Source organism: Balaenoptera ricei, chromosome 18, assembly GCF_028023285.1.
Source record: "Balaenoptera ricei isolate mBalRic1 chromosome 18, mBalRic1.hap2, whole genome shotgun sequence".
NCBI lineage: Eukaryota > Metazoa > Chordata > Mammalia > Artiodactyla > Balaenopteridae > Balaenoptera > Balaenoptera ricei.
The window spans coordinates 83,370,023-83,391,187 of record NC_082656.1 but is presented as its reverse complement, the minus strand read 5'-3'; the positions used below and the strand labels follow the sequence as shown (position 1 = coordinate 83,391,187).

The following is a 21,165-nucleotide window of genomic DNA, read 5'->3' as shown; positions in this document are numbered from 1 at the left end:
CTAACGACCCTCCTGGAACCTCAGGGCTGGCCTCATGTGCTGTCTGGGTGTATTTCCCCCATATATTCACTGCCCAGGAGCCCAGGCAAGCTTTTAGAGATCTCCATCGGGTGTTCTGAACCCGCCTGTGCACTAGAAACGCCCAGAGGGAAGTGGAGGCCTCGCACTCTGGCAGGGGGAGCAATGCCCTCGGGGACCCCACGGGAAAAGGTGGGAAAGGGAGGAGCTGGACCAGAAAAGCAAAGGACAGGTCCAGCTCCTGGCAGGCGGGCCTCTGTCAGAAGAGCGCACCTCCACCTCTGCAAAGAAAAGGCCCCGCAAGCAGAGCCCTGGCCGCACGAATGACAGACACACCAGCATCAGGGAAAGAGAGCGACTCAGTGGCAGACGCGTCCCTGGTGGCCCACGCAAGAGGCAGATGCCCCTCCCGAGACCGTCCACACGGATGAGCACGGCACGGATGGACGACAGACAGCCACGGGCGCGACCCGCCCAGAAGCCCGCCAGCCGGCCGGGGCCGGGCGCCTTTACCTTTCTGACCTTTGAGGGCAGCAAAGCTCTGCAGGGTGAAGCGCTTTTTGGAAAGCGCAGAGCTTTCTGAGGTAGAGCTAGTGACCGCGTCATCTGCGGGGAAGAGAGGGCAGTGCAGAGGGCGCCGGGCGGCCCCAGAGGGCAGGCGGTCACGCCCGGGCCCCCTGCCAAGGCCCCTGTGCCCTGCGCAGGCGGCCGGGCCCTGCGCTCTCCGTGAACCTTCCCTGTGCCCACCGGGGGCTGTGAGGCCCTGACACGCCCGCCGCGGACCCCTGATGCAGCTCCCGGCTCGGCCCCAACACTCACCTCTGCCCTTCTCGGGGGGCCTCGGCAGTAGCGCGGGGCCCACGTATCCCTCCAGGTTCAGCGGGTCCGTTTTTCTTTCTTCCAACTTTCTGATGTTTTTTGTGTTCCCTTTAGAGGGACTAATGATATCAGACACATGGAAAAAGAAAGAGAACGTTGGATGGTTAGCGTTCAGAGGTCTGCGAGGAGGAGGGTGGGGACCTCCCGGAGCTTCTACCCAGGCCTTCGGGCTGCGCGTCTCCTGCTGCAGGGCCATGGCCATGGCCACTCATGTCCAGGCTCTGGGCGGAGCCAAGTGAGAACAAAACCCACCTCCCTGACTATTAAGTAGGAGGCGGTTTTGATGTTGCTTTCTTTCCCCTGGGGGGGCCCTTTCTCCTTTAAAGCTATTGTTCTGTGGTTTATTTATTTAGACCATAAATCATTATTAAAGCATCATTATTATTATTTCAACCATGAATAATTAGACGTGGCTTACATAAGAAATAGTAAACAAGTAAGTGAATGAATAAAACAACAAAGGAAAAATAAGGGCAGAAAAGGTACAACGAGGCCAGTGTGAAACGTGACCCCGCGTCTGTCTGGAGCCATGGGCCTCGGCTCAGCTCGGAGCCTCCGCGCCCCGGGGTCCCCGTCCACCTGGGGCGCTACCATCACTGAAATGCTGGCGCTGGGCTGCTCTCTGGAACAGCCGCCCACCGCGCACTGATCGTGACGGGAAATACCGCCCGGATGGAAAACGGCCAGAGATGCTGTGGACGGGCCTCTGGCTGGGGCTGGGGCTCGAGGCACAGGCCTCGACGCTGGCCTGCTGGGACTGACCCAGCAGCACGTGACCCCAGGGGCGCACTCCAGATCGACCCCGATGACCAGGAGACTCGGTGACGGGGCCGCGGAGACCCGGCGGCACGGGCTGGCTCCCACTGGTGACCCCCCCCCACGCGTGGCCGGGCCTCACCTGGTGCCGGCGGGCGCGGGCAGGGGCAGGCTGTGGGACTGCTCCAGGGCTCGGTGCTGGCTGGCCTCTGCGGGGACAAGAGCCAGCGTGGCTCAGGAACGCGAATCCAGCACCTTGCCCTCCAGGTGCTACACGCGGCACCTCAGATGGCTACGGATCCCGAGGATGCTCTGTGGGAACGTAAACGGGCCCCGGGGGACAGCCCAGGGGACGTGCCCTCACCTCTGCACGCCTGCAGCTGGCTCGTCAGCACCTTCCGGATCTCGCTCACCCAGGCGGCCTTGACTTCAGGAGTTGGTGCCTGTGCCCCCAGAGCAGACCAGAGGCTCAGTGCGCGTGTTCCCGAGGGACGCGCGTCAGTGTCTCACTCTGCAGGCGCCCGGGACCCTCAGAATCGGGGCTGATGCCACCACACTCGGGATGCGGGATGGCACCCCCTCGGGCGAGGGTGCGACGAGCAGGCCCCGCGGGCGCCAGTGCATGGACCCCAGGCCAGCACCCTGCACGGTCTCTGACTCTGACTCAGTGGGAGCCCCTGCAACGTGGCCTGCCCCGACAGTGTGTTTCTCTGGGAAGCGGCCCTGACGTCTCCCTAGGTGACAAGGACGATGGGGGTCTGACGTCCCGCAAGTGGACCAGGAGCTGGACCAGCGCGGCCAGGCTGCTGCCCACCTCCACTCCGCCCGGGGCCCGAGGGCAGTGCAGGCGGGCGGCTGGGCCCCGAGGACCCTGGGCTTGTGCAAAGCCGGGGCGCCGGCCGAGTCCTGGCCGTTCCCGCTGTAGCTCCGTGGGGCCCTCGGCTGGCCGGGCTGGCCTGGGTGCCGTGAGCTGTGAGGAGCGCAGGTCACCGGGGCCTCCACGCTGCGGTGGTGCGGCATCCCCCCAGGGTCCCCGGGCCCAGACCCCCAAGGGCGTCAGGACTGTCGAGGGCAACTGGCGAGGCACCTCCCAGCGCTGCCTCGCCCTCTCGGGCTGGGGTCTCTCCCGGGCTCATGGGCGAACTTACACTCCACCGCCTCCCGCCATCACCGGCGAGCGAGGAGGACTCGCTTCCCACAGGACCCCGGTCGTGCGCGGCAGCGTGGACGCCTGGCCCAGGCGGGCCGGGCCCCCGTGCCGTCCCGGGACCAGGAGCCCATTTCCTGGCAGGGCACCTGGAGCCCCCCTGCCCTGCAGTGTCCCTGTACCTTGTCCCGGGCTCGGCTTAGTGACTGACGGCCCAGGGCAGCCCCACACGAATGGCGGGGCCCTGGCCTCCGGGGAATAGAGCTTTCCGAAGATTCCAGACACCAGATCTCAGCAGAAGACGCTCACTGGCAGTCCTTACAGAGCCGGGCAGACCCCGAGGCCTGGCCCGAGAGCGAGGGGCCTACCTGTACGATGTACACCTCCTCTCTGGCGTTGTACCAGATCTCGAATTTCTTCGCGTCCCCTTTCACGTTCTCCGTTATGCCGACGGCCGTCATCTGTGAGGGCGGGGCGGGCGGTGGGCGTCCGGGCGAGGGCACCCCCCGCTCCAGGAGGTGGGCGTCGCGGCCCAGCGGGGGCCCCGGGGTCTCCTCGGGGCGGCATCACTCACGTTCAGGGACTGCTTGAAGCTGTAGGAGGGGGCCTTCTCGTAGCCCTCGCCGTTCTCCTCCCGCTTCTTACAGAAGAGCACGGCCTTCTCGTGCAGGAACAGGTGGCGCTGCATGGGCTTGAACCTGGCCAGGTCCTTCACCTTGGCGTGGCCCTTCTTGTGGTCCGTCCAGACGCTGAAGGAGCCCTGCATCAGCAGCTTCCCCAAGTCGCTCAGGTTCCCCTGAAGGCGGCGGAGTGGGGAGCAGTTAGTGCCCAGAGCGGGTGCGGCCGAGGAGCCCATCTCGGGGGCCAGGCTGCACCCCGTGGGGTCCAACGGCCCGACACCCGGGAAAGGCAAGTCTGCGGCGTGCTGGAAAGGTCGGGGGTCACAGCGGGTCTGCGGGGATGAACGGGGGAGCCCAGGGGTGTCTAGGGCAGTGGGCTACTCTGTGTGACGCTACCGTGGGGGACACAGGTCATCCGTTTGTCCAAAGCCCCAGAGTGACACTGCCGTGGGCCGTGGGTGACACGTCAGTGGAGGCCGTCGCCTGTGACAAACGCCCGACTCCACGGGGTGGGCCGGACGGGGGTGGCTGGGTGTGCACGTGTGGGGCGGGGCTGGGTGGGAAACCCCTGCGCGTTCCCCTCAGTTTTGCTGTGAACCCACAACTGCTCCAGAAAGAAAAAACAGAGGCGAGTGTTGAGTGGATTTACAGAGACGACAGGGACCGTGCGCGGCCTGACGCGGGTGCAGAGGAGCAGGAGGCGGGGGCCTCACGGTCGCGCCCATACACCGCGTCACCGAGAACAAAACGGGTTCAGGGAAAGACCAGGAGTGAAGAGTTCTCGGAGCCGCCTCTGTGCTGAGGTGCACCCACAGGGTGAAGCGCCCTGGGTTCCGCAAGGCTGATGAGCCGCGTGCAGGGCGGCCGCGGCCCAGCCAGGGCCGGGTTTGGCGGTGGCGTTCTGGGTGGTGCGCGTGTAGGGCCCACCCTGGCAATGGGGCGGCCTTAGGCCCCGCCCCCGGCTCGTGGGCTCCCCCTGCAGGACAGGGTCGGGGCCTCACCTCATAGCCCGTGATGGCGATCAGGTGCATGGAGTCGTTCACGGCCTTGAGGATGCCCAGGATGGAGCTCAGGGCCTCCTGCAGGTCCTCTGCGCCCTCGCAGCTCTTGCTGTATTTCAGCATCTCCTGGGGGAGGTTCCACGCCCGTCTGGACACTGAGCCCCGCCACTCCACCGAGAGCGGCTGGGAGGCCCGTACTCTGCCCCACAGGTGAAGGCCCTGGGCAGTCCCGGGCACCGACCTTCGGGACACGTGTGAGGCTCCCTGTGCAGTCGTCACCGGTGGGGACAACACCCCACACGCACTCAGACACTCACGCCCCGCCCCCGTCGGGGGGCCTGCCCGAGCCGCTGGCCCCAGAGCGCCCCAGGAAGCCACCTTCCCAGCCACTGTGGGCCCACACCCCAGCCCTCACAGCCGCAGGTCGGGGCTGTCCCTGAGCTGGGCAAGGGCAGACCCCTCGCAGAGCCTGGCCTGGGCGAGCACCCAGCCCCACCCCCGCTGCAGCTCCTTCTCCCCGCCTCTAAGCCATTCCTCCTTCCGTCCAGATCTGACCCCCGAACGAACACCCATTCTCAGGCCTCGGGGACCTGCTCTGCTGGGCCCCCAGGACAGCAGGACACAGGCAGCCTCGCATGTGCCCTGTGGGGCAGGGTCTGCCCGCCTGTGGCCCTCTGTGTCCCTGACCCCCGACAACGGGCAGCGCACAACAGGCCCTCCACAAAGGCGTGTGAAGAGCCAGGGCCTCGCAGAGACGGGAAGGAGGTGCTCAGAGACCACGGGGCTCAGGGACGGGCCGGGGCGGCCGCCACTAAGTGGTGTGCGGCTGGCGGGGGGGGGGCAGGCGGGGAGGGGGCTCCGGGGGACGCCCGGCCTCTCACCTTGAGCAGCAGCTGGTACTTGGTGATCCTCTGGACCGGCTTCAGCAGGTAGGAGTCGAGGCTCAGCTTGTGGTCCAGCTTCTTCTGGCATTCCTGCAACCAGCAGAGCCTCCGCTTTAGACTCTGCCGCTCTTCCTTGCCTGAGGGTCACCCGGTAAAGGAACGTCCCCGCTCAGGAGAGCCAGGAGACACACCTGGAAAAACGGGCAGTCGGAGCACTGTCTCCAGAGGCTTTCGGAGCGCGGCTTGTTCTGGCAGTACTTCTCGTAGATCTGGAGCTCCTCCACCTGCGCCGGGACAGGGGCCGAGTCACGGGGCGCCCCCACGCTCACGGGGCTCTCAGCGCCCGGAGGTGGGCTGACCCCGCCGCTGAGCCACACCCCTCTGCGCAAGGACGCACGGCGCCTCCGGGACCAGCCCGACCTCTCCCCGAAGCCGGTCGCCCCTCCATCTCAGACGCCACGGCTGTCATGGGCGGGCAGCCAGGTAACAGCCCCCCAGAAGTTCAGTTCTCAGGGCTGCCCCAGTCCCGGTACTTCTTTTATAAAAGATTAGGTCCATACGGCTGGCTCTGGCCTCACAGATAACAGACTGAAAAGAAACGCAGGACCGGCACAGACTCTGTAAAGAAAGACGCGCCAGGGCTCAGCTACGCGGCGCTGCTCACACGTGCATGTGCATCGGGACGGCCAGCGGGCTGGATGCAACAGGGACTGCCACCTCCGCCCGAGTTCCGGGTTCCGCAGGTCAGGGCGGCCTGAGAGCCTGCACCGCTCACGGGTCCCCAGGAGGTGCTGACGCTGGCGACAAGCCCCGAGCCCCGGCGCGACGCTCCCCCACCCCCGACTCTCAGAGAGCACAGGGAGGCGTTCCCCAGGGCCAGGCCCCTTCTCTCCTCCCGCTGCCCCTCGATGCCAGTTCCTGACAAGGAGCCTCGGCCTCTGGCTTATGTTGTGAAGGCGACCTTTTCACTGCTGGAAGGAAGTGCGCCCCCTGCTGCTGAGTCAGCAGTTCACCGGGACCCACACAGCAGGGTGGGGGGAGACAGCATCCCGCATCCCACATCCCGCATCCCGCATCCCGCATCCGCATCCCCTCCCGCTCCCAGAGCCTCGCCACAAACCCCCACGCTAGCGATCGTCGCGCCGGAAGGAGAGCGCGTCTACAGCTTCAGAGCACGAGCGACCGTCCAGGGTCAGCTGGTGAGCGAGGAAGTCCTGATCGGCAAGACCAGCACGAAACTAACCCCAGCAAGAAGGGGCGTCAGCTACCTCTACGCTTGCAATCAAAACTTAGACGCTGTATAATTTTGGCATCTCTCAAAGCTGATGTTTTATAGTTTCTCTTTTTTTTGGACTAGTATTTGGCTTTAGACAAAATTGTATTCTTCTGGCCCTACCAAAAAGCATCTCAGCCAAACTGGAAACATTTGTACTTGTGACTTCGGTTGGTTAGACGGGGACTGTGACAGAATTTCAAGCCATTATGACTGCAAGGAGTACCTTTAAGAACTAAGGCATGGCCAAGTATACACCTGAGAAACACATACCCTTTCCAGAAAGCACCTTCCAACCAGCTCTGGGCAGTCTATGTAGTTCTCCAGCTCCCTCAGGAATATTCTAGACAAAGAAAGTTTGCAATAGGTGAACAACGTAAACAACCAGCATAAGACGGCATCTGTCACAAATCGTCGTCAGACGTTATTTTCTGGACGACACGTATCCTGACTCTGGACAGTCCCGGAGACTGTGAGCAGGGACGCGCCACCTGATTTCGGGACCTGAAGCCCACGCCTGTCCCTCCTGGGGTCCCGACTGCACCAGACTCTCAGGTTCGTGCAGCCGTGGCCCCGTGGGGATGCTTTGTTCCTGGTGTTGCGTTCACGCAGAAGTTGGGAGATGTTCCACCAGCGCAAACGTGGATGAAGAGTCCACAGCAGCAAACGGGAGCATCTCGAGGCCCTCACAGCCCGTGTGCTCAGTGGGTTTTCTGCAGACGTCAGGGATCCTGGCTCTGCCCCCGGGACCCTCCTCCACGAAGCGCTGCCCCCGAGCCTGCGGGCTGAGTTTTCCTCTAGGTTCCTGGCTCGCACCTGTCCACTGGGTGAATCCCTCCAGGGCCCCGGCACCGAGGATGGGCCGGGGCCGAGGATGCCGAGGGACCAGGGGCACCAGGCCACCTGCTCACGCTAACCCCCAAGGGAAGGCTCCGGCTGCGGCTCAGGTGAGACCTGCCACCTCCTTTGTAAGCGGCAGGTGACAGAGGCTGAGGACAGAGGGCAAAAGCGAGTGGCCAGACAGAAGCCCCAGTGTCTCCTGGCGTGCAGGGGGGGGGAGGGCCGGGCAGCACTGGAGGGGCGCGTGCACAGCGGCCTTTCCTCAGGACCACAGGCTCCTGCTGCCCGTCTGCTTCCCGTCTGCCCACCGCTGATCTTTCCCGAGAGCCCCCGAGATTGCTGAGGGCTAGTGGGCCCAGATGGACCACGCACGCTTTCCCCACAGCCACAGAGAGGCCACGGCTGCTCCCACGAGGGGAGGACGGGCAGGAAGGAACTTGTGGTGTTGCCGTCCTTTCGAGACGGGCTGGGCAAGGGGCCTCGCCAAGGGGTGTGGCTTCGGTGCCACCCAAAAGGGCCGAGTGTGCACACCGGGGGGGCCAGCTCCCGCTTCCTCCCTCTGTGGGCGGCCCCTTGTAACTCACCGCCGCCCTGGGCACGCCCTACCGAACCCGCTGCCCGTCCGCTTATCCCTCTTGAGAGGGAGGCAGGAATCTTCTCCCCCAGCAAAGCATAACCTGAGGCCCGTGGGCGACCCGAGGGAGGGCCTGACCTGTTATGAAAGTGGTAAATTTCTTCCATGTTTCCAAACAGAACATCCTTCTTGTTTTGAAGTCCCGTCGAGATGAGATGTGTCATTAAAGGGTTGTCCATCTCAGCAGCGTAGCCCTGAGGAGGGGGCAGCGGTCAGCGGGGGAGCCCGGGCCCATCAGCCCCGCATAAGCCTGGTCTCCACGTGGCCGCCAAGCGGGGAAGTGACGCTGTCTCAGGCTTTAGAAATCGAATCCACCTCAAATTCATTCACTGACCATCTAAGGTGATTCTCCGGACCAGCACCGGAAATACGAGTGAATTACAAGCAGCACCAATTGTTTTTTTTGGGGGGGTGGTTCCATCCTACTCCCTTTGAACCTTTTTAAATTCAGGTACGCCTTCCACGAAGAGGACAAATCCTGTGTGTGCATCTTGATGGGTTGTCTCTGTGTCTGCACCCCTGTGACCACTGCCCACACCCCACGACAGAACAGTCCCGCACCCAGAAGCCCTTCTGCTGCCCCCAGGCAGCAGCCCCCCACCCAGGGAGGGTCAGGCACGGCTGCCCTCTCTTGCCGCAAACACGGCCCAGTGCAAGTGCACCTGCAGCCAGCGCCCCCGTCCCGCGGACGCGCCCTGGGCTGTCTCGGCAGGGCTGCGTCGTGGCCACGAGACCACGCGGCGTGGCGGCGCCGGCGCCCTCACCTCCAGAATGCACAGCAGCTCCTCCACGTAGACCCGCTCTGTGTCCAGAAGCTCGTTCATCACGTGCCTGTGGACGGGTGCCGGCTTTCATGCAGGAGCAGCCTCCCAACCGTCTCCCGAGGAGCCCCGGGCTCCAAGTGCCCCGCAGCTGCCCTGCCCCTCCCCTCCCCTCCCCAGGAGGAGCCCCTCCCCGAGGCCCCGCCAGCGCCCGCATGCAGGGTTCTGCAGCGACCCTCTGGGGAACGTCTATGTGCCGTCAGGTGAGGGGCTCCCAGGAGGACCTGGCTGGCAAACCGGCCGGTCAGGCCTCGCCTTACGGACCAGGACCACCTTCTAACTGCCGATGACCAAGCTTCCTGTTTTCATACACAGAAAACGGAGCCAAGGGTTGGGATCGTGGAGCAGACAGCAGCCCCAGTGCAGTTCAAAGCGCCCGTGCTCCGCAGAGGGTGGTGCGGGTCGCGGGAGAGGAAGGCTCGGGTTCCCTCTCCACCGCGGGCGGGGGGGCAGCGTGAGCTTGGCGGGGAGGACGTCCCCGTGGAAGGCCGGGCAGCGTGGGGTCTGAGCAGGGTTTCAGAGTGGGCGCAGGAGGGCGCCGAGTGCAGGCTGCCTTCGCGGAGCCAGGGACGATCAGCTCGGCCGGCAGGCCGGGGCCCTGTGGGAGAGCGACCGCCAGCCTGGGAAGCACGTGGGCAGTGCCTTCCGTCCAGCCCAGAGTTCGGAGCCCAGCGGTGCGTCCGTGCGGGGACAGACACTCTCCCGGCATCTGGGTGGGGCTGGAGCGTGCGGGACGCCCGGGGCGGGTGTGGGGCGAGCAGAGCCTCCGCGGGGTTGCGGTGCGGCGAGACCAAGAAAGAGAAGTGACGCCCGCCATCAGCACGCGGAGCGGAGGGTCGGAGAGGCTCGTGGGCGGCAGGAGGGCCCGTCCCGAGGAGACGGGCCGGCGGGGGTGGGTCCGAGGCTGGCCCTGCGAGAGTGGCCTGGGGCCGCATCCCACTAGCCGTGTCCCCTGGGCTCAGGGAGGGACGACACGGGCTGTTTCGGGTCACCCAAGTGCTGCCTGCAAGCCAGGAGCAAACATGGCCTTCCGGAGGAAGACCTCTCTCTCAGTTCAGGCGTGCACATGCAAAGGGACAAGAGAACCGGCCGTGTGCACCCACAAGGCAGCTCCGCTCCTGCCCTGCGGCTGCAGGGTGAGGCTGGCGGGTCCCACCGCCTCTGGCTCCTTTACGTACAGACCCTCCCCAGGGGCTGAGGTCCGGTGGGCCACGCTTGTCCTCAGACCTGCTGGGGTGAAGGGCAGGCCACCCACCTCCGCAGGATGGCCAGGCTCTCCTCGTCCCCGGTGGAGCGGCCGCGGCCCTGCCGGCCCTCACTCACTTCACTCTGGGGAGAGAGGACAGGTCCACATCGCGCTTCCAGAAATGAGAAGGTGTAGCCTGACGCCCGGCTTCCAGAACCCAACCTCCTGTCGGTCGAGGGCGGGCCTGAGGCCCCGCAGGCAGGATGAGGAGGGCCCGGAGGGGAGGGACGGGCGGGGAGCGGAGGACGCCCCCCAGGTGCAGCGGCCTGTGTGCAGGGGGAGCAGGGCGGAGCCCGGCGGGGGAGCCGGGGGCAGCGAGGGGGCCGGGTGGCGGTGGCGGGGGCGGGCACTCACCTTGGCCCTCCTGTAGGGCCCCCTCCGGAGCACGCTGCCCTCAGAACTGTGGTTCTCGGAACCTCTGCGGATGCCTGGTTTGGAAAGAAGTGGAGAAAGAGTGGGACCTTGCACCTTACTGCCTGGAGATGAAAAGCGCATCCAGGACCATCGGTGTGTTTTTTTGTGTGTGTTTTTTTTAACTTTTGGAGGAAAAGCAGCGAGCAGCCCAGAGCAGGGTGAGGAAAGCACAGTAAGATACAGAGCAAGGAAACGGGGTGGGAGACGGGGCTCTGGGCGCGTGCAGAGCCCACTGTCCACCACTTCCCGGTGCAGCCCGGCTCCCAGGTGATGGGGGAGAACTCGGCGCCTGGAGGCCTCTGAATGGGCCCCGCGCGCTGGGCTCAGGGGCTCTCAGCACCGACGGCCGACACCGGCCACAGCTGTAGAAAGCAGCGGGAGCCATGCTGGCCGCTGGGGCAGCGTGTTTGCGGACAGGAGGTGATAGGAGGGGCCGTAGGAAAGGCCGCGGGTCCGGCTGTGCCTTCCAGAAGCGCTGCCCTGGGGGAACCAGGAGGCTTCGGGGTGGAGGGCCATGCTGCGCGAGGGCAAGACCATCCCGGCTACGGCGCCAAGGACAGACGGGCGGGACAAGCCCAGGAAAGGCCCCGACAGTCAGGTGGTCCCCGTCCAGCCACAACAACGGGAGCAGCACAGATGCGAGGAAAGGTGTGAGCAGGCCGAGGGCCGATGACACTTTATGTACGCAACGGGCTGGACGCAAGGAGGGCCTTCCCCAGGGTGAGGGGCGACTGCTCGTACCCGGGGAGGGGCAGGGCGATTTCGTGGGCGCCTCTGGCCGGGGGGCCACCGGCTGCACGGGCCGCGTCTGCTTGGCTGCCAGCTTCTTGAGGCTCGCCTGTCTCCGGTGAAACATCTCCTCCACGCTCTCCTGCTTCCGGAAGACCTTCTGCACGTGCTCCTGCCGGGAAGGGGGCGACGGGCTCATTAGCAGGACACCTCCCGAGAGCTGCCGTGACACACGTGGCCCCGCTCTGCCCTCGGCAGATGGGGGGCACCAAGGGGGGAGGGGCCCTGGGCCTGGGGCCCGGTGGGCGGCCGGCGGGGCGCTGCGGACAGCTGGCCGGAGCGAGGAGTCCGGTTTCAGCGCACTGTCAGCGGAGTGCCCGGCCACGGCGCCGAGCAAAGGCCCTCCCCGCAGGCAGGGACCCCGTGGGGGCGTGGGGGGCCTGGGAGCCGAGCAAAGGCCCTCCCCGCAGGCAGGGACCCGGCGGGGGCGTGGGGGGCCTGCGAGCAACGCCTGGCCTGAAAGGCACCCGCTGCTCTGCGCCTACCGACCGCCCGTGTCTCTGGGAACCATCAGAGCACCCCCTCGTCGACCAGGAGAAGAGCTGTCTCCTCACCAGCAGCTCTCGGGTGAGGATGGACTCGTAGTCCTGGTAGATTCTACTGAGCTCCTGGATCTTATTTTCCGCACCCGTCTCCAGAAACTTCTCGATTTCCTGCAGGGCCGCCTCGGCGCCGTCCTGGGACTGGCACTTGTCCACGGGCTGCGAGGCCAGCAGGTAGATGCCCTCGTCGCACCACTTCATGGACTGCAGGGAGGGAGGGCACCTTGGAAGCTGTCCTGGTGTCTTGCGTGGCCCGCTGACCGCTGCGCTTGGGGACCACCTGCAGGACGTGGTGTCCCTGTCCTGCCCCTGCGTCCAGGGGGCTCCCCTGAGGGATGCCGGCCTGAAACCAAGTGAATCGCCCAGGACGGGACGCATCCACACTGAGGACAAAGTGCAGGGAGCTGGCCGGACAGTCAGCCTCTGGGTTTCTTAAAGAAACGGCCAGTTGTGGCAGCGAGTCCTGTAAGTGGTCCCCCGTGTCAGGACAGGACCATCTGGGCCACAGGGAAAGGGCCGTTTTTCACCGGTGCCTGGGGTCCGGCCCACGGCAGGAGCGTCCCCGCGGGACCGCGCGGCACGGGGTGGGTGGGCCGGGCTGGGGGGCCTACCGCCTCGAGGAGGCCGTGCAGATCCAGCGACCTGCCCAGCAGCCCCCTCCTCCGCCCGACGTCAGCTGCAAGCTGGTCGCACAGCTGGCGGAGCTCGTGGCACTTGGGGCGGATGGAGTCCACGGCGTAATGCTTCAGCCCAATGAGCCGCTCACCCTCCAGGGACAGGGCGCGGGCCCGCTGCACGACCGCCTGTGGAGCCGCCAGAGACCAGCTCAGCCTGGTTCTTGGGGCAAAGGGGCGCCATTTCCTGCCAGGGGTCGGCAGGGGTGGGCGTGGGGGTCAGTGAGGTGGGACGGGGGTCAGTGAGGGTGGGACAGGGGTCAGTGGAGGTGGGATGGGGGTCAGTGGGGTGGGATGGGGGTCAGTGAGGGTGGGATGGGGGTCAGTGAGGGTGGGACGGGGGTCAGCGAGGGTGGGACGGGGGTCAGTGAGGGTGGGACGCGGGTCAGTGAGGGTGGGACGGGGGTCACTGAGGGTGGGACGGGGGTCAGTGAGGGTGGGACGGGGGTCAGTGGGGCTGAGTGGGCCAGGCAGCCGCCCCTCCCCCTGCCCATGGGGCTCAGGGCAGGGAGGGGGGCTTCTGCAGGCACGGTGACACTGAGTGCAGTGTTCCCAGGCCGCCCCGCCCCTGCTGCCCACGTCCCTTCTTACACTGGACTTCTCCTCAAAGCTGGCCAGGTCCTTCAGGAGGTGCTCCACATGTGCTAGGCTGTTCCCCACATCGGTGAAGGTCGTGATCTTCTGGGCCAACACGTCCAAGGCGGCTTTGACCTGCGACGGAGTGGGGGTGAGAGACCAGGCAGGGAGAGCAGTGAGAAGAGCCACGGCTGAGAAGAAGGAGGGGGGATGCCGCAGAAACGGGGTGTGCAGGGAGGGGAGGGGGGCCCGGACCCCCTCTCAGAAGCAGGGCTAGAGGGAAACTTCCTCGATTTGACAAAGAGCATCTACGGCGATCCTACTGCCGACGTTACAGGTGTAACGTTGGTGAAGAACACCTTCCCCGTGAGACTGGAGCAAGGCAGGGACGCCCACTCGCACCACCATTATCCGAGTGGTGGAAGCTCTCTCCGGGGCAACAGGGCAAACAATTTAAAAATATAAACAAATAAAGACATACAGATCAAAAAGGAAGAAATCAAGCTATTTTTGTTTGCACGTGACCTGATCGTCTATGTGGAGAAACCCCGAAGCTCTACCAAACGACTCCCAGATGAGTTCAGCAAGGTTTCAGGAGACAAGATAAATATACAAAAACGCAGCTGCACTTCTATAGATAGCAATGAGCTCATGGACACCGAAATTAAAAATCCAACACCATCTACAACTGCTTAAGAAATGGGATATGTACACGTAAATCAAACAAAACATGTACTGAACTCGTGCAAACCACACAGCACTGGTGAAAGAAATCTAAGAAAATCTAAATAAATGGACCGACGTACGTGCTCACTGAGTGGAGGACTTGGCACAGTAAAGGTGCTGATTCTCCCCAAATTGAGGTACGGGTTCAACACAATTCCTGACGAAGCCCCAGCAGGATTTTCTCGTAGACACAGACAAGATTATTTTAAATTTACACGGAAAGGCAAAGGAACCAGAACAGCTAAAACAACTGTGATGGCGAAGGATGAAGGGGGCGGGACAGAGTCTCTGAGACCTTCGTCTGCAATGGTTACTCGTCGCTCACGTGGTCCGAGCCAGTCCCGCGGCCCCGCGTGGCTCCGCGTGGCTGGCGAGCCGGTTCTCACCGAGCGCTGCCAGCGGCCTTCTGCAGCCGCGGTGCCGGCTGCCCGCCTACAGGCTGCCCGCCTACAGGCTCCCCGAGCCCCGGCCTCTCACCTCTCGGAAGTCCTGCTCGAAATGCCGGAGCTGCAGGCACTGCTCCAGTTTTTGCTGATGTTTTGCCCAGAACTCATCAAAGGCGGCCTCGGTTTCATTCAGCTGGGCCAGGAGCCTGGGAGAGGGGACGGCAGCCGTGCTGGGCCCCGGCGGCGCCAAGCGTGTGGGGCTCTCGGTCTGCCCTCCACACGGGAGGGGGCGCGTCACAGGGCTCGGAGGGCCGGGGTCTGTTTCCCCCCAGGGCCCTGCCCTTGCCCTCGACGCCCTGGGACACCCTGGGTCTCTCGGAGCCGCTTGGGGCGGGTGGTTGAGCTGAGTTTGTTGTTTTAAAAGGTGGAGACGTGGCCGTTTGGGCCCATCATTGACAACCTCAGCTCAGGGCACGAGGACGCGGCGAGCGGCCGCCCTGACCCCCCGGCCCCGGCCTCACCTCTGCACGGTGCTCTGACTGTCCAGCTGGTCCTGGTTCGGGCTCTGCTCCGGGCCCCGGGCCAGCGGCTCCCGGATGCTCTCCAGGACGCTCCGCCCCTCGCCCAGCGCCAGCCTCATGTCCTCCTGTGGGGACAGCGCGCCGCCCATCACCCCAGGCCGCCGGGCCCTGGACTTGGCCCCGGGCGGTGGGCTCCGTGGCGCCCGGCCCCGCAGGGGAGTGTGAAGGTGACGACAATAAGGTGGGCACACGATGGCCTCCGCCTGTCCCCCAGACCCTCTGCTGACCGCTCAGCAGCGCCGGGGAGGCGCTCCCACCGTGACCGGGGCAGGGCTAGGGTTACGGGTCTCCCAGGCAGTGGGACCGGACAGGGTAACAGGAAACCAGACCCCCGCGTGTCTGCTCCCGCGGCCCGCCGCCGGGGGCTAAACGGGGTGAGGGCTCTCTTGGCGGGGTGGGGGGGCAGCCCCCGAGCGCCAGCAGCGGGTCACGGCCTCCACTAACTCAAAGCCCGAATCGCGCGGCTGCCTCGGGGGCACAGCCCCGATCGCGTTTCTCGGGAAGCCAGTTGTGTGCCGTGACCACCCGGTCGGGCTCAGCCGTCCGAGTCCGCCCCCTCTCCCGGGGGCACCGGGGATGCCGTCTCGTTGCCCTGATCAGCAGGGCCCGGCAGCAGGACGCAGGGCCCAACCAGAGACGCTGCTGGGAAGGGAGGTTCAGCTTCCCTGCAGGGCACCCAGCTCGGGAGCCTCCTCGGCTCCGCTCACCTGGCGCCCCCCCCCCCCCGCGCCATCCCGCCCGCGCACGCACCTTGGCCCTGTCCTTCTTCTCCGTGTGGGCACGGAGCACGGAGCTCGTGGACTGGACGTCGTTGGGCAGCTCCGTCTCGGCAAGCTCGGTCCCGAAGGCCTGCAGCATCTGCGCTGTCTGCTTAACCCGGAGGGCGAAGCTCTCTATCGCCTGGTGGGCAGCGAAACCCCATCACAAGGCCGCTTACGCACTGCGCCCTCCGCGCCTGCAAGCTCGGCCGCAGCCCGGCCCTCTCAGGAGGACGGGCCGGGCGCCTGGCCCTCCCCGCGCCTCAGCCTCGGCTCCTTCACAAACTCGGGCTCTGCACCCTCCTCAGACGGTGAGTGCCGAGAACCCAGCTCGTGCTTCTCCTTCTTTCTCGTCTGTCCTGAGCCCAGGAAAGCCACTCCCGACTCAGGACTCACGTCACTGCTTCGGACGACTAAGGTCCACTGAGACCACCTGCTCCTTCTTGGGGAGAAAACCCGGGTAAACGGGAAGACGTCTTTGGCACAGGCGGCACCTTACGGCAAAAGCGGCTCTGCCGGACTGACTGTGGTGACGGAGGATGCGGGGCACTCACCGTGCGGTGGCAGAGCCACCTGGAGTGGCAGTAATCCAGTGTCCCGCCCAGGTCCTCGGTCAGCTGGGACTTGTCAATGTAACCGTGTAATTCCGGGACGGAGCTCAGCATTATGACCTGGGGAGGATGAGAGCCGCCCGTAAGCAGACCGCCCCGCAGGCGCAGACGGAGGGGCCGAGGGTGGCGTGGACAGAAGGCGTCTCCCGGCTCCTCCATGGAGGGCAGGGTGCGACGCGCCCTGGGCCTCGGCTCTCCCATCCGTGAAACGGGTGTACGATGACCGGTCTCGCCAGACAACAGCCGGGGGGGTCGAGCAAAGCCCTGGATGGAGCCGGGCACGCTGCCGACACCGGGCACCTGATGGGCGAGGGGGCCCTTGTGCTAACGGAGCCGCACGGACCCCGAAGCCGCGGGTCTGTCCGCATTCCTGCTGAGACCCGGGGGGGTGCGCGGGGGCGGGGCTAGGTGCCCAGCACGGCACGGCTGCCTTTGGGGAGAACAGGTGGCCCCGGAGGCTCTTCCACACGGATGAGTTTTACTTCCTATCTTGCTCTTGTCCTTTTGAGGTCATTCCATCCATGAGCTTGGATAAAAATACAGCCTTTGCTTTGCAAGCTGTCAGCTGCTGCTGCCGAGGTCCTGGGAGGCTCAGCCCACGCGCCACTCGACACCACCTCGTGTTTTATTAAACTCTGAGCTCGCTGGGGGCCGAGGGGACATCTGACACGTCCCGGGTCAACTCCATCCCGGCGTGGGGGGTTGGGGTGCCACTGAGACCCGGAGGACCGCCTGCCCCGCCGTCGGGGGCCCACGTGAGGCCCCCCGACTGAGGCATAGCCTTCACTTAAGAACAGGCTACGACGTCAGTTCTCAGCGGAGGTATCTGGTCTCTCTTTGCCGTCCGGCAAGGCCGTTCCCCCAGATCAGCCTGATTCATGCCAACAGGACCAGGGACGGGTCGGTCCACTATCCAAGGACCTAACGCTCTTCCTCCGTGATTTCCATCTGCTTCGTGTCTACTGAATCACGACAGAAAAGGCGAGAACGCACCGCCCCTCTTAGCGTTTTCTACTTAGCACCGAGGTCAGCACAGGCAGCAGACACTGACGTGGACACACTGTAGCAGCAGCCTTCCCGAGATGATGCTTCTCTAATTCTAAACAATGATCCAAATGGGCCGGGGAACAGCAGATGCTGCCGATGAATTCTGGGAAACCGTGTTTTGAGAACTCAGGGCTCAGCCCCACGGGGCCATGTGCAGGGCGACCTCCGCACTTAGGGTGGGACCCCAGCCTTGTTTCCTCTGACCCGGGGTCTCTTGTTAGCGAGGGTCACTCGCCAAATATGGGCAAATGTCACCGCCTCACAGGGTCCCTGAGACGTTGGTGCCCGGGAGATGGCTCTGCGGAGGGAGGGCCGGGCTGCGGCCCGGGAAGCACAGACCCCTGCCCCCAGCGTCAGAAACCAAGGCTTTTGATGCTACAAAAACGGGTGCACCCCCTTCCCCTCAAACCCTGGAGCCCGAGGTCTAGGGCCGCTGAGTGTGGCCTGCACACCTGGCCCCGGCTGGCAAAGCACCCTCTGTCCTGAGCACGGAGAGCAGGGGACAACCTCGGGGACGGTGACCCACACCGGGATTCTCAGATTCCAAGAGAAACCTGGCTGGTCTTGCTGGAGAGGTTATAAGGTGCTGGGGGTGGGCTCTGTCCTCTTGGTAACGGGCACGTTGCTGGGCAACCCCTTCCAACGTTGCTCTGGGTACCTGGCTCAACGTGGGCCGGCCTCCCTGGGGGAACGCAGGCTTCCTGGGTGCACAGCTTCTAAGGGATCCCCGCAAACTTTGCCTTTTAAAGGACGACTGGCAGATGCCAGGGGCTGCCCTGTGCCGGCCGGAGTGAGAAGGTGAGACAGGGGTCCCTCTGCGGCTGGGGGTCGCTCACACCCACTTCCCTGGCCCCCTCTCCCCCGTCCCCAGGTGGGGCCGGGCCGCTCCTCACAGGAGGTGGGCACTTACCGGTACCTTCATCTTAAAGTCATCTCTGTTGAACCTGAAGGCGAGGTCAGAGAGCGTCCTTTGGAAAAATCCCGTTGGGCGCAGGACAAGGACGAGCTGGAGGTTTGCTGGGAAGGACGCCTGCAGGGGACAGAGGGCTGCGGCTCTGCCTGTGGGCAGCACAGCTGCAAGCCGGGTCCCCACACCCGCAGCGGCCCGCGGTCCCAACGGGGAGGACCGGCCCACCGGAGCGGGTGTTCCCAACACGCCAACGTCAGACTAAAGTGGAAATGGTTACAGACACTGCACTGTTAGAGCAATACCATTTCTTACAGAAAAGGAAAGAAGTCACACTGCTTGGTACAACTGTGTTATGCTGCTTATAAACTTCAAGATCAAAAGCTTTGACCTTTTGGGGAGCTTGTAATAACCTATAATGGAAGAGAATGTAAAAGAAGAAGATAGATATTTATGTATATGTATAATTGAATCACTTTGCCGTACATCTGAAACTAACACAACATTGTAAATCAACTATATTTCAATAAAAATTAAAAAAATAAAATAAAAAATAAACTGTACAAAAACAAGCTTTGACCTTTTGTTAAGGCTGAGTTGGTGCCCCCAGGTTCTTATTTTGAAGTCCACGTCCCCAGTGGCTCAGAATGTCTTTAGGGTCTTCACAGAGGTGACCGAGTTAAGATGAGGTCATCAGGGCAGGCCCATGACCGGACATGACTGTGTCCTTATAAATACAAAGGGGACATTTGGGCATAGAGACCCACGGGGACACCGTGTGAGGATGGATGTAGAGACAGGGGCTACCACGGCTGAGGGTGTCCAGAGGCCACCAGCTGCTGGGGGAGCACAGAGAGACACCCCTCCACAGCCGCAGAGGGACCAGCCTGCCGACACCGTGATCTCAGACTTCTGCCTGCAGACGGGGGGGGACAGGAGATTCCTGTCGTTTGAGCCCCTCTGTGGTCTATGGTATCTGTTATGACGGCCCCAGGAAACTAAGACACTTGTGCAGTAAAGACAAAGCCACACACACACGTATCACCTAAAGCAGAGCTAAAGATAAGCTTACACCCAGGCGCACACCCATAGATACGGTCTTGTGAGCAGATTCGCACATTCACGTAAGCTCTGCGTACGAGGTGCCCGACCTCGGACAAGTTAACCTCTGTGCCTCGGTCTCCCCGTCTGCTAATAGGGATCACAAAGCGCCTTCCTCACCGCACGGTCCTGGAGGCCGAGCTCCCTGCCGCCGGGCGGCGTTCAGAGTCCTGCTCCCGGCTGAAGCCGAGACAGCGGCACTGTCCGCCCAGGGCCCTGGGGCCGCATCCGGTGGCCTCGGTCTGAGAACCGGTCCCTCAAGTGAGAGAAAAAGGAGGAGAAAGAGAGGCCGCCGGGACGGGGCGCTCCGGCTCAGGGCTCCCCGGCCAGGCGGGACGGGCAGTGTCACTCCGGGGCACAGACACGAGCCTGCGCCCCCCGGCTCCTCTCCTGCCGGCGGCCCTGGCCTGACGCTGCCCAGCGGCTCCCCACAGAGGTGCTGTGACCCTCTCGAGATGTCAGCTGACCACGACAGCCCCCCCCCAGAACATCCAGAGAAGCCCCCGCCTTGCCGCGAACAAACCCAGAGTCCTGGCCACGCCCGGGGCGCCCCCTCCCTGACCCCGCAGCCGCCCAGCGTGGTCCGCACGCCTTCCCCAGCCTCCCCACCTGGACACCTGCCTGGCGCGCTCGTGGGTCAGGGAGGCCCCGGGAGCCGGGCCCCGCGTCTGAGGATTCCGCTGTCCCGTCCCCGAGCTGGACACAGCGAGGCCATGGCCCCGCGGCCCCAGGGCCTGCCCTCCCACCATGTCCAGGTGGCCACCCTGAATCCCAGCAGCGAGCGCTCAGCCTCCGTGTCTGCCCAGGGGCCCTGCCCCATCGTCCTCTGTCTCCAAACACGACTCACATCTTCAGGCTGGATCGCGCCATCCCGTTCCTGTGGCCGATGCACGTCCGCTCCCGGTCTCCCTCCCGCCCTCCCGCCCGGGCCGCCACGCGCCTCATCGCCAGCCACTCTCAGCAGGCCGCGGTGGGGTCCTGGCCCTTCACGGAACCCAACCTCAACCCGCTCTATTGGATCTTTACCCCGCGAGTCAACCACAGGCCCCCAGACGTCTGCTCAGGTGTGCTCTGCCCCAGCGCGCGGCCGCCTGCAAGCGGAGCTTTCCTGCACCTCCACCCCACCTCCTGGCCTCCCCTGCGCTCCTCAGCCTCTCTGCACACCAGGACACAGCGCTGGTCACCACTGTGACTCCGCACCCTGTCCCAGCCTGGCCGCACCTGACCTACACCTGCCGGCCCCTCCGTCACCTGCCGCCCCTCCCGCCTGCACCCCTCCACCCTGTGCCCCTCTCCCCTGCGCCCCTCCACTCTGCGCCCCTCCGTCACCTGCCTCCCCTCCCCCCTGCGCCCCTCCGTCACCTGCCTCCCCTCCCCCCTGCGCCCCTCCGTCACCTGCTGCCCCTCCCCCCTGCGCCCCTCCGTCACCTGCCGCCCCTCCCGCCTGCACCCCTCCACCCTGTGCCCCTCTCCCCTGCGCCCCTCCACTCTGCGCCCCTCCGTCACCTGCCTCCCCTCCCCCCGCGCCCCTCCGTCACCTGCCGCCCCTCCCCCCTGCCCCACAGTCCCTAACGTGTCTGGGTGTCGCCGTCACAGCCCTGGAGAGCAGGACTCCGTGTCCCCCGTGCCAGCACCCGAGCAGGTGCCCGCTGAGTGCTGTGGACAGAGACGAGAAGTTGGGCAGCCCGACGGGGGGCCTCTGGGTCCCCATCAGCAAGAGGGCCGTGTAGACCCCACCACCAGGCGTGAGACCGGCCTCCACTACTTCAGGAAAACCGCCTTCAGCATCTCTTTCTGGAGGCGACACCGAGTCACACTTCTCTAGCCTTGAGCCCAGTTTTATTGCCCTGATCCGCACCTCACAGCTGGTGTGGTCTGAGCTTACAAGGTAACATGAGCCCTTGTCCTTCACTGAGGTCCACTCAGGGCAGGTG

The 21,165-nt window shown here is 64.6% G+C and overlaps 1 protein-coding gene across 10 annotated transcripts in view; it reads right to left on the bottom strand.

Moving 5' to 3' along the window:
* Positions 1-21,165, bottom strand: part of MCF2L (MCF.2 cell line derived transforming sequence like) — a 130,783-nt gene that overhangs the window by 6,929 nt on the left and 102,689 nt on the right. For 7 of the 10 annotated variants that reach the window (XM_059903456.1, XM_059903458.1, XM_059903463.1 and 4 more), the window contains 23 exons: positions 18,134-18,253; positions 16,120-16,236; positions 15,558-15,707; positions 14,748-14,872; positions 14,318-14,432; positions 13,130-13,249; positions 12,476-12,667; positions 11,877-12,068; positions 11,275-11,434; positions 10,474-10,547; positions 10,129-10,202; positions 8,817-8,883; positions 8,131-8,246; positions 6,852-6,921; positions 5,497-5,589; positions 5,303-5,395; positions 4,422-4,547; positions 3,375-3,596; positions 3,169-3,261; positions 2,018-2,096; positions 1,796-1,862; positions 838-956; positions 532-624 (listed from right to left, as the gene is read on the bottom strand). In XM_059903456.1, coding sequence (XP_059759439.1) covers positions 532-624; positions 838-956; positions 1,796-1,862; positions 2,018-2,096; positions 3,169-3,261; positions 3,375-3,596; positions 4,422-4,547; positions 5,303-5,395; positions 5,497-5,589; positions 6,852-6,921; positions 8,131-8,246; positions 8,817-8,883; positions 10,129-10,202; positions 10,474-10,547; positions 11,275-11,434; positions 11,877-12,068; positions 12,476-12,667; positions 13,130-13,249; positions 14,318-14,432; positions 14,748-14,872; positions 15,558-15,707; positions 16,120-16,236; positions 18,134-18,253 — 2,677 coding nt within the window. The remainder of the gene's footprint in view (positions 1-531; positions 625-837; positions 957-1,795; positions 1,863-2,017; positions 2,097-3,168; positions 3,262-3,374; positions 3,597-4,421; positions 4,548-5,302; positions 5,396-5,496; positions 5,590-6,851; positions 6,922-8,130; positions 8,247-8,816; positions 8,884-10,128; positions 10,203-10,473; positions 10,548-11,274; positions 11,435-11,876; positions 12,069-12,475; positions 12,668-13,129; positions 13,250-14,317; positions 14,433-14,747; positions 14,873-15,557; positions 15,708-16,119; positions 16,237-18,133; positions 18,254-21,165) is intronic. The other 3 variants (XM_059903460.1, XM_059903465.1, XM_059903462.1) reach the window with 1 other exon arrangement.